Source organism: Peromyscus californicus, unplaced genomic scaffold (assembly GCF_007827085.1).
Source record: "Peromyscus californicus insignis strain IS unplaced genomic scaffold, ASM782708v3 Scaffold_5__1_contigs__length_169319896, whole genome shotgun sequence".
Classification (NCBI taxonomy): Eukaryota; Metazoa; Chordata; class Mammalia; order Rodentia; family Cricetidae; genus Peromyscus; species Peromyscus californicus.
Window position 1 is genome coordinate 55,373,075 of NW_026294573.1, and position 13,296 is coordinate 55,386,370.

General features: G+C 41.2%; 1 protein-coding gene across 3 annotated transcripts in view; it reads left to right on the plus strand.

The window, feature by feature from the left end:
* The window catches only part of LOC128097145 (cytochrome P450 2J4), a 31,859-nt gene extending 27,758 nt beyond the window's left edge, over positions 1-4,101 (plus strand). For all 3 annotated transcript variants that reach the window (XM_052717408.1, XM_052717410.1, XM_052717409.1), the window contains one exon: positions 3,601-4,101. In XM_052717408.1, the coding sequence (XP_052573368.1) occupies positions 3,601-3,779 (179 nt within the window). In that variant the 3' untranslated portion in view covers positions 3,780-4,101. The remainder of the gene's footprint in view (positions 1-3,600) is intronic.
* Positions 4,102-13,296: the final 9,195 nt, after the last annotated feature.

A 13,296-nucleotide genomic window follows, 5' to 3' on the forward strand; every position in this document is an offset into this window, starting at 1 on the left:
GACTGCCAGTCTATGGTGATCCCAGTTGAATGGCAGACATCTTCGCACATTATCTCTAGCCCTCTAGTAAACCAGCTGTCCATTCTCTTTGTGGCAATCGTGTCCCAAGAGGGAGAACAGAAGCACAAAGGCCTGGTGAGGCCCAGTCTTAAACCTTCTGGTGACAAGTCACAATTCAAGGGAAAAGAAGTTACTTCAGTCTGTTTGGAATAGCACAGAGGTCATGGTGCCCATAATGTGGAACCGAGGATAGATGAAGATTACCCCTGTTTTATTTATTGTCATCATCTCAATTTATGATGGAGAAAAATAAAATTCTCCATAAAAGCCAGTAAAACTGAACATTATGGGCAATCCTCAAAAACCTGCTCAGGTACCAAAGCAAAGTGAATTTTTTACCACAATCTCAGGTTGTTTTTTTTTTTTTTTTTTGCCACTCTGCTTCCTTTTCTTGCCAATTCTATAAGTTTCAAAGGAAGCCACCTTGGGAAAGCAGAGTGAGTGTATTTGGAAGATTTTTTTCTTCCATAGGAAAAGATAACTAGTAACAAAGTTATTATCTGTCCCTCATCACTGAAGATGAAAAACTGTACTTACATGAAAGTGTTCTCTTTTATGCCTTCATCTGTGTGAGTCAACCAATTTAACAGTTTCATAATAGGAAAGAGTGGCAGGTTTTCTATTTACAAATGTCATCAGAGAACATAAGGGCAGGGTTTGTGAAGACTATTGGTGATAGCCTGGGTCAACCTTCTTATTTCCCTCAATAGGTCATTTTTCTGGTTTTTGGTGAAAGGGAAAGGGTCCAAGCTGCCTTTAGCCCAAACTGTCTGTCAGCTTTCCCTCACTGAAACAATATCTGTGATGAACAACTTCTCAGGAGAAGCTTTGTTTGGTTCATGGTTTCAGAGGTCTCAGTCTGGTCATGTGACCTGTGCCTAAGGTGTGACAGAACATTTGTTGTAAGTGTGTGGTGAAAGAAGTCACTACCTCATAGGGACCAGGAATCAAGGAAAGGATGCCTCCAGGTTCCAGATATCCTATCAGGGGCATGGCTTAAAGACCTACCTTAGGTACATCTATTTAATTTTCTACCATTTCCCAGTAATACATCAGTTGGCAACCAAACCTCTAACTTGGAGCACCTGATGACAAGTGAAAAAGCAAAAAATTAAGCTATATACATTCAAGTTACATGGCCTAGGTGAATGCTGTAGTATCACTCAAGTTTCCCAGTTGAGTGACTGCAGTCCACAAGGTAGTGTGTGCACGTGCACACACATACACACACAAAGCACTGATAGTGCATCCTTGAAGAGATGTAACCTTTACTGATTCTATAAGAAATGGATTAGTAAAAGCTACATATTGTGAACTTCCCCATCTTAAGGGAGTAGGTTTTGTCAACCATTCCAGTTTTCTATTCTTCTTCAGGCTTTGAAACCCCTCATCCATAGTAAATCAAGAAATGTCAGACTTCTCTAGCTCACTCAAAGTAGACCACCTTTTGATGCACGTTTCATATACCCTACCAAATTACCATCCCCACCCTTAATTAACTCTGAAAATTATAGTATTAAATGTGTCCTGGGAAAATTGAAGAGATCCTATCTCAAATGAAATGATTAAAAGAGAGACAGGGGTGTAGCTCAGTGAAGGTATACTTTCAAGAATATGCAAAACTCTAGATTCAGCAATTACTAGGAAGAGAGACAGAGACAGAGACAGAGTAAAACTGAACAAGTGAGGTGGGGGAGGCAAGAAAAGAGAAAAGAATAGGAAAGGAAAGGATAGGAAAGCAAAGAAGGAAATAAATGAAAAGAAGCACCAGCATCCTCACTGGTTGGCATTGTCAAGGGACAGACTCTGTACACTGTTGTAGAGGAATTTCTAAACAATCTTATTAAATAAGAAACACAAAGCCAAATACAGAGGTAAAGCCAAAGAGGTCAGAGAACTAGTGAAGAGTTCTCACCACTACCTTATTTTACCACCTCGTCCCCGGCCCTTCCCCAGAAAGAGCTTCTTCCTGTGTAACCTGTGTTTTTATTGCCTTTCTGTTCTGCCTTCTCATTGGCTCTAAGCCCAGCCACATGACTTCCTCATCACTGCCTGTCTATACAGACCTCCAGGTCTCTATGGTTGGTACTGGGATTAAAGGTGTGTGTCACCATGCTTGGCTGTGTCCTTGACCACACAGAGACTCTGCCTGCTATGTGATCAGATTAAGGGTGTGGGCTACCACTGCAGGACTTCTCCTTATGGCTCGCTACGTGACCTCACTATGTGACCTCTGATCTCCAGGCAAACTTTATTTATTAACGTACAAATAAAATCACATTTAAAATATCCTCACACACTGTATGTGCTAATAGTACAATTCAAATACCCTCACACACTGTATGTGCTAATAGTATAAGTGTTATTTACACAGTCATTCATAGTGCCAAAATGGCCTTTAACAAGTTGGAGAGTGGGGAAAAAGTAGAAATCAATGGCCGTTAAAAAGCGCTTGTCCAGAACCAGTTTGTATGTCACAGTAAACTTCTGTTTAGTTAGAACAGCTATTCTGAGGCTTTGGGCTCTGTTTTGGATTTTACACTATTACTCTCTTGTTCTTTGCCTTTTCCACTAAAAATGTATATTTAGGAAGAAAGGAAGCTAGTCGCAAGTTACTTAAAGTAGCTGACATGGTAGCTCAGCTGGTAAATTGATTGTCTTATGGCATAATGTCCGGATTTGATCCCTAGAACCTGACAGAAAGCTGTGTATGTCAGCATATTCTTGCAATCCTTGTGCTGGCTGACCAGAGACAAAAAGACCCTGGGACTCACTGGCAAGTCAGCATAGCCTGATTAGCTGTGACACTGCCTCAAAAACAAATACATACATAAATAAATAAAGTGGATGGCACTTGAGGATAAACACCCATAGCTGGCTACTAACTTCTACAAATACGTGCACACAAAGTGTACACACAATGAGCACACATATGCACAAACACGTCTACACAAGGGTGGGCTTAAAGATGGATAGGAGACTATGTAGAACTCTGCAGTGCTGTTGGGATGCATGGTGAGGATGTTCACTGAGGGAGAGAACAGTGGCATGTTAGGGTTGTCCTGGACCATCAGACACCACTGGTGTGAACCCAGGTATTCAATAGAGAGACTGACATGTAGGTATGGAAATGAATATTGATACAAATACATATGTCAATACACACACTTAGATATAAACACCGTGTGTATAACGTGAGGTGACCTAGAGCAATGGCTTCCAGAGTTGTGAGAATGTCTCCTGCCAGGTCTTACCTTCCACATATCATTAGTCAATGCAATGAACCAGGAAACTTGGGAAAATGACAATTTCCTGGGCTGGCAAAGTGAAAACACAAGTGTGGGACATATTATTGGGCCAAGGTCAGGAAATGCCACCTTGAATGTGGCTCCAATGGCCAAATCAGCAAGAAGTTAGACATAACCAGCTGGACACAAAGTCTAAGGTCAGTTCAGTATTTACAGTAGGAAGTTGGGGACACCAGTCCCTCCATGCACTAAAGTCAGCTGAGAAAGTGACTCATCTGTTTTTGTCCTGCAGGAAAGAGAGTTTGCTTGGGAGAACAACTGGCCAGGTCTGAGCTGTTCATTTTCTTCACTGCTCTCATGCAAAAGTTTACCTTCAAGCCGCCCGTCAATGAGAAGCTGAGCCTGAAGTTCAGAATGGGCCTGACCCTTTCCCCAGTCAGTCACCGCATCTGTGCTGTCCCCAGACTGTGATGCTGGAGAAGGAAAAAGAAAAGAGTACAGAGAGAGATGGTGCATGCCCTGATGCTGCTGGACCCTTTTCACATGAGCGGAGAATGATGTCACAGAATGAAGGTGATTCAAAAATATTGAAGAAATTGGACCAAGAAAAATGAATTAAATTTCTGGACTGTTGACCCTTAATTTGGTGGTGGGCAAATCATTTATGAGCTCAATGGCATATCTTTTTAATCTAAAAGTTGCAAGGAGAATGATGATTCCTCTCATAAAGAGAATGTACTGAAAATGAATTGTTGAATTAAAAATGCTAAGTGCATCACGATTCAAATCTCAAGAGGTGTGCCTTCAATTTGCCTTGTTCCTCCTTTCCTAGACATGCATTTGTTTCTGGCCCATTGAAATGTTTTTTAAAGTAGTGCAAAGAGAGAATAGGATCAGAGCTGAGTTTCTGGCTGCATCCACAGGAAAAGGCCATGAAGACTCTTGCAAATGACAGATGTGTCCCTCACATGTAGCTCTATCTCCAAGTAGTCCTGGAAAGCAGCCATTTGAGTTTCCTCTATTGAGACTCTTTTTATTTTGATCTGTACTCCATTTTTTAATTTTTTTTGACATCACATTTCTAGGGTTCTTTATATATTTTGGATATTAGTCTTCTATCACATGTGGAGTTGGTAAAAATCTATTCTCATCCTGTAGGCTGCAGTTGGTGGTTTCTTATTTGGTAAAATTATATTGCTTTCCTAATACTCACATACACTTATGGTGTCTCTCTAAATGTGGAAGCCAAATGCTAGGAATCACTAAGAATAAGATGCCACTGGACTTTGAAATCAAGAATCATGATAATATATTCAATATTTATTTTAATTTATCAATAGTATATTATACATCAGATATCAGTTGTGAAAATGAGAAGTTGCAGGCCTTACTATTTCGGAGCATATATTCTAGTCTTGATGGGATTGGGAAAAAGCGATTATAAACCCACAAATAAATTGGCATTAGTGTTCCCAACTTGAGGACAGATGCCCAAAACAAAAATTTAAAAACATGTACAGCTCTAAACACCTTTCCTCACCTTCAAAACTTCATGAAGCAAACTTCATAGGAAGGGAATTATTTCAGAAACTTCCCAGTGGTGACTTCTCTCTGTTATGTGACAGGTGATGCACCCTTATAAATCTGGCCACCCCCACTGTTAAGGTTCAAACCCCAGACAAATGGCTGATGTGCCTATTTGCATATCAAAGCAGACCTGGCCTCCAGGCACTTCCAGCATCCCTTAGCCCCTACCTGTTAAAGGATATGGTTGGCCTACCATACCTAGATGTCCAGCCCAGGGGCTGGGCTGCCCTTCCCTCAGATGCTCTTCCTCATATAATCAAGACATTTAGGTTACTTGACACTTTTTATACCTTTGGCCACCTGGCTGCTGCACCTGGTTCCCCTCTTTCCCCTCTCCCTACATGGTCCAGTTTAGTCTGATCATGTCCACTCTGAACTTTCCCAGATATGTGACTATGCTCTCCCACATATCTGTAATAAACTTTCTTTTTTTTCATTCACTCACCCCCCCCCCCCCCTTTCCTCTGAAAAGGTCATGTGTGTTGCACACCTTTAATCCCAGCACTGAAGAGGCCTAGGCAGGTGGATCTCTGAGTTTCAGGACAGCCTGGCTAACATAATAATTCCAGGCCAACCAGAGCTATTTAGTGAGACCCTATCTCAAAATAATAAATAAAAATACGAGGCCACTTGCTGAGATCTTGCAGCCTTTCTCTCCTCACAGCTCTCACAAAGGGCCTAATCACTCCTCCTCCTCTGGTGCCAGTGACCAGAGGCGTGCGTGTAACACAGGCCACATTTTAATTACTTTGCCTCCTGCTGTGGGACCTTTAAGAACCTTTAAGAATGGACTTCACTTTGTTAGCTGGTACTGGCTGCTGCTCTCTTCAGAATCTTGCCAGGCTGTCAGTGGTGCTGATCGTTTTATAAAAACTCTCACCTGAAGAACAGTTAGTCTCAGGGACTCCCCCAAACCTACCACCTTTCCTCTGGGTCCCTAACATCTAACACACACACACACACACACACACACACACACACACACACACACACACACACACAAATAATTTTGTTTTAAAATTTTTAGGTTTTTTTTTTTTTAAGAGAAAAAGAGCATGAAGTTTGGTGGTGGGTAAGATCTTGGAGGGGTTGGGGTAGGGAAAGCATATGATCAAAATTCATTGTCTAGAGTTCTTAAAGAATAAACAAAGGCATTTTAAATGTTTAAAAATGATTTATAATGGGGAAAGAAGGAAGAAAAGAGGGAGGGAGAGAGAGAGGGAGAGAGAGGAAGTTCAGTGGCATAATCAGAAGGTTGCCAGCACTGGAGAAAGCTGGTTTACAAACCAGGAGTCCCCAGGGATGTAAATCACAATTCCCAGAGCCACACAAATGCTTAGGAGAAACTAATTTCCGAAAGAACAACCACTCTTAGCCAGTCCCCACTTTTTCTTCCAACGTAATATTTTTATTGATTATTTGGGAATTTCACATAATGCACCATGATCACACTCACTCCTCAGTTCTCCCAGGTCCACCCCTCCACCCTTGTGATAGTCACCCTGTTATAAATTTGCAGGAGTAGGGAACCCCCAGCTGGCCAGGATATCCCACTGTTGAGGGAAAACATGCTGAACAGATGCAGCTGGGGCAACAACGCGGCGGTGGGGTGGGGGCACCGCTTGGAAAGTCATTCACACCCAGGCTCTGCATCCACATGGAGAGTTTATGATAGAGAGATGAAGAGAAAGATAGGAAAGAGGGAGACAAGGAAGAAAGAGAAAGGAGAGAGAGCAGAGGTATGCACACCTCATGGGAATGGAGAGAGAGAGAGAGAGAGAGAGAGAGAGAGAGAGAGAGAGAGAGAGAGAGAGAGAGAGAGAACAGAAGAGAGAGAGGAAGGGGAGGAGTTTTTCCTTAAAATAAGGCCTTTACATCAGGATGCAGGGCGGGCCCAAGGGGCAGGATTTCAAGGGGTGGGTCAGAATATTAACACCCCCCCACACACACACAAAAAAACCCAATAATTCTGATTTGTGTTGTCCATATACTCATGGGAGCATGATCAAACTCCCAGGGCCAACCTCTTAAAGAAAAGTAAGTCCTTCCCCACACCTAGACCTTCAGGGGTGGGGAGCTACAATTCAGCGTCCTTCTCACAATTTTTAAGAGTTTTCTTCTATGGCTTCCAGTCTAGGCTGTTACTTTTGGGAGGGGGGTGGGAAGGGGTGGAGTTTGTCACAGAAGCTGTCTATGCCTCTCTCAACTGTGAGTCTGCTGTCATCAGTCATTGATAGCACTGCAAAAGAAGATTCCTTGCACTTTACTGTCAGCAGGAGCACGGATCATGAACATCCACACGGTCCTGATGACCACAGACATCCACATAGCCTCCAGTGTCAGCATGTGCCAGGGACCTCAGCATGGTCTCCTGTGGTAATACGGACATCAACACAACCCTCTGTCACATCATGGACCACAAACACTATCATAGCCCTCAGCAGCTGCACAAGCAATGGACATCAGCATGGCCTCTGGGGCAACAAGTGTACCAATATGATGGCAGACAGACCCAAGGACATCAACATGGCCTTCTGCAGGAGCACAAACTACAGTTGTCTGCATGGCCTTCACTAGTAACATGGGCAGCAGATCTCAACATGGCCTCAGGTGGCAGCACAGGCCACTCACATCTATATGGTTTCCTGTGGCAGGTTGACAGATCCAAACATTTAGCCAGTCCTTTTAAACTACGTTTGGTGTGAGTTCTTGGAACACAGTGCCTGGTACCTAGGGGTGGGGGACACAGTGCCAGGCTAGAGGTCTATCCATTCAAATTACTGAATACCCATTGGTTTAACTTTCCTACTCAAACTCCTTCAGACTTCTAGCTGGAAACTAAGCAAGTTCACTACTGCAGCAGGCAGTGAGATACTTCACCTTGAGGGTGCTCAGTAGTCTTGCTTCCCACCTTACTTTTCATGAGCAGCTACTTCTTCCAGGAGCCTGACCTGCACCTGGTTCTTGCCGACTTTCCCTTGTAGGGTAATTGATAGACACCAGGGATGATAAGAACTGAATGTTGATCTGCATTGGATTGTGAATTCGGTAAGCATTGGATTGTGAATTCGGTAAGCTAAACTTACCGAACTTTCAAATATTGGCATTAATCTTTGGCTGGGTGATGTTTACTATACAGATGGGAAGATCTGAGTTCAGTCCCCAGAATCTACATAAAAAAGCCCAGTGTAGTAACCTGGATTTGTAATCTCAAGACTAGGAATGATCAGACTAGTAAATCTCCAGAAATCACGAGCTAGCCAGCATAGCTTTCTTAAGCCAATGAGGAACCTTGACTCAAAAATAAAAAAAAAAATAAAACAACAAGTGTATGGCCTCTCAGAAAGATGCCTAGGGTTGATCTTGGGTCTCCATACTCATGCACATACACATGGATACAAATGAACATACACAAAGATGCAAAGAAACATTAAACTTTGAGGCAACAGAGATTATGGCTTTCTTGAGCCCATTAGGAACACACACACAAAGAGAGAGGGAGAGAGAGAGAGAGATCACTGCCCAGCATACTCAGAATTTGGGTTAATAAGCCTTCTTACCTACTCCTTATAGGAACTTTAAATACTACATTTCTTTTCTTTTTCTTTCTGGGCGACTCTGCCTTGTTCCTTCTTAAATTTGGGAACTTTGATATACTGAACTCTTTCTCAAGTTGCTCTTCATTACTCAGTGTCTTGTCTCACTAACTCTTGAAATGAAATTTCTCTTTCTTTTAAACATTCCCTCTGCTCGTCCTTCTTTCTTTACACTGCTTTTGGGGATTTCATTCCTACTATTAATGTCCTGTCCTCTTGCTTTCCTTAAACATTATGTCTCTTATTTTAATCAATTGTTTTTCACTTTTCTGTTATCGGTTCCATTTTAAAGTCTGTTTTAGCCTTCTGAACTACCTTATATTTTTAAAAAATTCTTTTATTATTTTATGTTTATGAATATCTTGCCTGCATGTATGTCTGTGCATCGCATACATTTCTGATGTCCACAGATGGCAGAAGAAGGCATTGGATCCCCTAGAATGGGAGTTACAGACAGTTGTGAGCAGGTATGTGGGTGCTGGGAATAGAACCCAGATCATCTGGAAGAGCTGACTTATCACTCAACCATCACTGCAGCTATGGCCTATCTTCCTTTTATCCTCTTTTAAAATTATTTTTCTTATTGACTTAATGATACACAGGTAAAAACATACTTTGTATCATGACATATTCTGAAACATCATCTGGGTCATTTAATCTATATCAAACAACTGCAAACAAAACCTACACATTTGAGAATCCTAGGACTAGAGGTCCAGAGGTCAATTGACCTGCTCATCTTTTTATATGATAGGTGGCAATATAAAACATATTGGTATAATTCTGATAAGTATGTGTAGGCAAAGAGATGATAAAAATGGAAAAAGCCACTCCCCTCAGTACTTGGCCTCTGGATTCTTCTCAAGTTCAAGCACAAAATGTGGGTGGTACACATTGTCAGTGAGGAGTCATTTAGCTTAAACCAGATTTTCAGTTGTTTCCAGAGCTTCTTCATTGAGCATTTACAAGAGGAAATTAGAAATTTACCTGACTTTTAGGCATCTGTTACTGATATCTCTTAAAATAAAATGTATTCACTTATTGGTTCTGTGCGTATCACCAAGACAGGACAGACTGGCTGAGGTTAAATGAAGTTATTAAGGACTATGTTGAAAGAACAAAGGAAAAACTGAGTCTAGGCTCTGTCTTTAATGTGGGAACAAGATTCTCAGATGAGAGCAAATCATGACATCTGATTTGACACTGTTCCCATAGGTTTAAGTCTCAAAGTGGTAGGGTGACAGTACATGTGGTGGGGTACAGGGTACACTGAGAACCAAAGATATCTGAAGGAATTGAATGCTTCTGTTTGATACCTCTGTTGCTAGACACTAAACAAGATACCACTTATTGTTAGACAAGACCCAGGTAGAAAGAGGGCATAACTTGTGTCTAAATAGTTCTGACTCTTGAGCACACAGGTGATCAAACTGTCATTCAAACCAAACCATGTTGTGTACATTGTGTGTTTCATGGACACTCTCATTCTCTCCCAAACTGCTTCCTTGTCCTCATGACTGCTCCCAACACTCTATCTTCTAATAAATTGCAACGTCCTATGTACATCTCAACATTGATATATTTGTCTTCAAACCTTACACGCCTGGGCAACTTCTCTCCTCCGGGGGTGAAAGTCTGGTTTGACTAGATCACTTCACATACAACTTATTACCTTTTCAGAATGAAGAAGAAACTACATTAGAGCAGTTATAAAGAATGGAGTAAATCACAAAGCATACTGTGGTGGTTTGAATAAAAATGGCTTCCATGGGTCCACAGGGAGTGGCACTATTAGGAAATGTGGACTTGTTCGAGTAGGTGTGCCTTTCTTGGAGGAAATGTGTTATCAGAGGGTGGGCTTTGAGGCCACAGAAGCTCAAATAGGCTTATTGTGGCTCATATCACTCCCTGCTGCCTGTTGATCCAGATGCAGAAATCCCACCTACCTCTCTAGCTCAATGTCTGCCTACATGCCACCATGCTTCCTGCTGTGATGATAATGGACTAAATCTCTGAAGAGTAAGCCAGTCCCAATTTAAATGTTTTCTTTTATAAGAGTTGTCATAGTCATGGTGCCTCTTCACAGCAATAAAACTATAACTAGGACACATACTAAGCATTCACTCAGTGAGTGTGGCTGTCTGGGACCCGTAGGTTATTGTCCTCACTCACCCTGCATTTGCATCCCTGAGCCTTTGAACACAGAGCTAATTCATTTGTCTGAGATACAGTGGGTGGCTGGGTGCCTGGAACTAAACCAAGTGCTTCTCACCATGAAATTCTCATTCTTCCCCACAGAATCCTTTGAAGGGAGAATAATTTTTTAGTCTTTCATAACTGGGGGTCTGAGGCTTAAAAGAGCCCACAGTTAGTTAACCATAGAACCTACAGGTTTAAACTCCAGATCTTCAGAGATGTAACCACTCAGAGCCTCCACCTTTCATCGAATTCTCCATATCTAATACAGTGGCTCTCAATCTGTGGGATGCAACCCCTTTGAGGTCACATATTAGATATCTTACTTTCTGTAAAACACATATCTTCATGATTTAGTCTAGGGAAGTATTGATGCTCATTCAGTTCTTACTGGTGAATGTACGAATGAAAATATAAGAAGAAATATCAAATTCTAAAGTGAATTGGAGTTTGGTGAAGTGGAGATGAAGAAAAAAGTACTGAAACATTCCAGTTACACCAAGGTACCTTTTCCACACTCAGGTGCATAGACTCCACTCAGTTTTAGTCTCATTATTCATACATGTACATCTCATGTCTAGCAGATGCTGTGTAGATGGCATTATCCTCTGCATAAACAGACATTTGATTTTCTAAGAAGTCCATGCAAGCTGTACAAAACATGAACAGACCTTCCTCTGCCCTTGTCAGGTCACATGTGTCTTATTTCTGCCTTCACTGCATAGACTTGAAAGAGAATGCCCAGGATATGATCGTAGAGGTCACTATGATTGGACAATGTAGGGAAAAAATAGTTAATTACAAAGATCTGGGGGTTCTATATCTGTAGGGTTTACAGGTAGAAATCACTACATCTGACTTTGAGTAATGTGGATGCTTTTGAGGATTGTAAGTCAAGGGGTGAAGACATGTGACCACACTGATAAATATTTTCTCTATAAGCTATTTGCAAAACTATCTGAGAAGTTATGAACAGCAGAATCAGAAAAATGATTGAATTGTATGCCAGCATTCAGATAGGAGAGATGATGGCATAGACCAGGAAGCAAGGAATTGGGCTAGTGGTGAGAAGAGGCCTGTTGCTTCATACATTTTGTGTGCCACAGTTGAAACACATGTGTATGCAATGGGTGAGAGGTAAAAAAGAAACCAAGATGGCCCCAAACTTTCACTAAAAGTAACAGATAGAAGGACAAGATTATTTAGAAACATGGAAAAGTTATTCCATTTTGTCTCCAAGGTTTTTCTTATTTTTCTTTATAAGCTCTACAATGTCTTTCCATCACAATTTAAATATCTTTCTGCACCAAATCAAACAGTTTGTAGAAACAGGGAAAAACTGAAATTGTTTGTTTCCTGTATGATGGACAGTCACTGAAAAGACTGAAATCCTATTGAGCATTTCATTGACGCTTTCCTTACAGAAAGGACAAAGATGAGGAAGATGCTGCCAGGGATTTTTTAGGAAAAATATGGTGGTTTAGTAGGTTGAAATTGATCTTGCATAACATTGCCATATGTTTAAGGGTATAGCATTGCAATGATTCAATACTAGATGAATCCCTATTCTTACTTGTCAGGTGAGCTTCTTCTGAGGATGAGGTCTCATCACCACCATGTTTCAAGTTCTCAGAGAGCAGTGGTACCCTTTGTCATGACACCTTCCTCCATCTACAGTATCAAGTTTGTAGCATTTTTCCTCTTTCATCGTCTGTTTCCATCTTTACATCTCCTCTCTCTGGTTCTTATGCTCAAGTCTCCTCTAATAAGGATAATTTAGGCTAATATTCCTCTCTCAAATTAATTGTATCTTCAAAGTCAATTTTAGCTTATTAAGAAACACATACAGGTTATAAAAAGAAAACCTTTGCATTTTTGTAGATCAATGATTAACAAACAGTGCAAAAACAAATAACAAATATTATAGAAATGCATAGTTGTAGTACAACAAGAATATCATTAGGTAATACTGCTATTTGGTATGGGATCTTGCAAATGTCATGTATTGGCCCTTTGTTCCCCTGTTGACCTTTACCCTTAGGTGAAGTAACTATACACAAAGAAAATGTAGCAATTAAGTTTCAGAGTTCTAGTATTTGATGAGTTAGTATAAGGCCAGTCACCCTTCCCATCTCAGTTCCCACTACAGGACAGAGGCAGTTTAACTGAATGCTAGACTTTAACTTCAAGGCCTGGGTGGGGCTGCTGTCTTCCACTAAATCTGTATCAAGACTCTCCAGCCACACAAAAGGCCAGAAAGTAGCCTGTTGCATGTAGGTGTTGCCTCTGCATCTTTGTGACAATACTCTGCAGAAACAATTTAAGAGATTGAATATTTATTTTAGTTCACAATTTCAGGAGTTCTTTTTTTTTTTTTTTTTTTTTTTTTTGGTTTTTTGAGACAGGGTTTCTCTGTGTAGTTTTGGTGCCTGTCCTGGATCTCTCTCTATAGACCAGGCTGGCCTTGAACTCACAAAGATCTGCTTGGCTCTGCCTCCCGAGTGCTGGGATTAAAGGCATATGCCATCATGGCCCAACTTTCAGGAGTTTTTAATCCATTATGACAGAGAAGGAATGGCAGCGCAGCTTAGCTCATGGTAGCAGAGGGG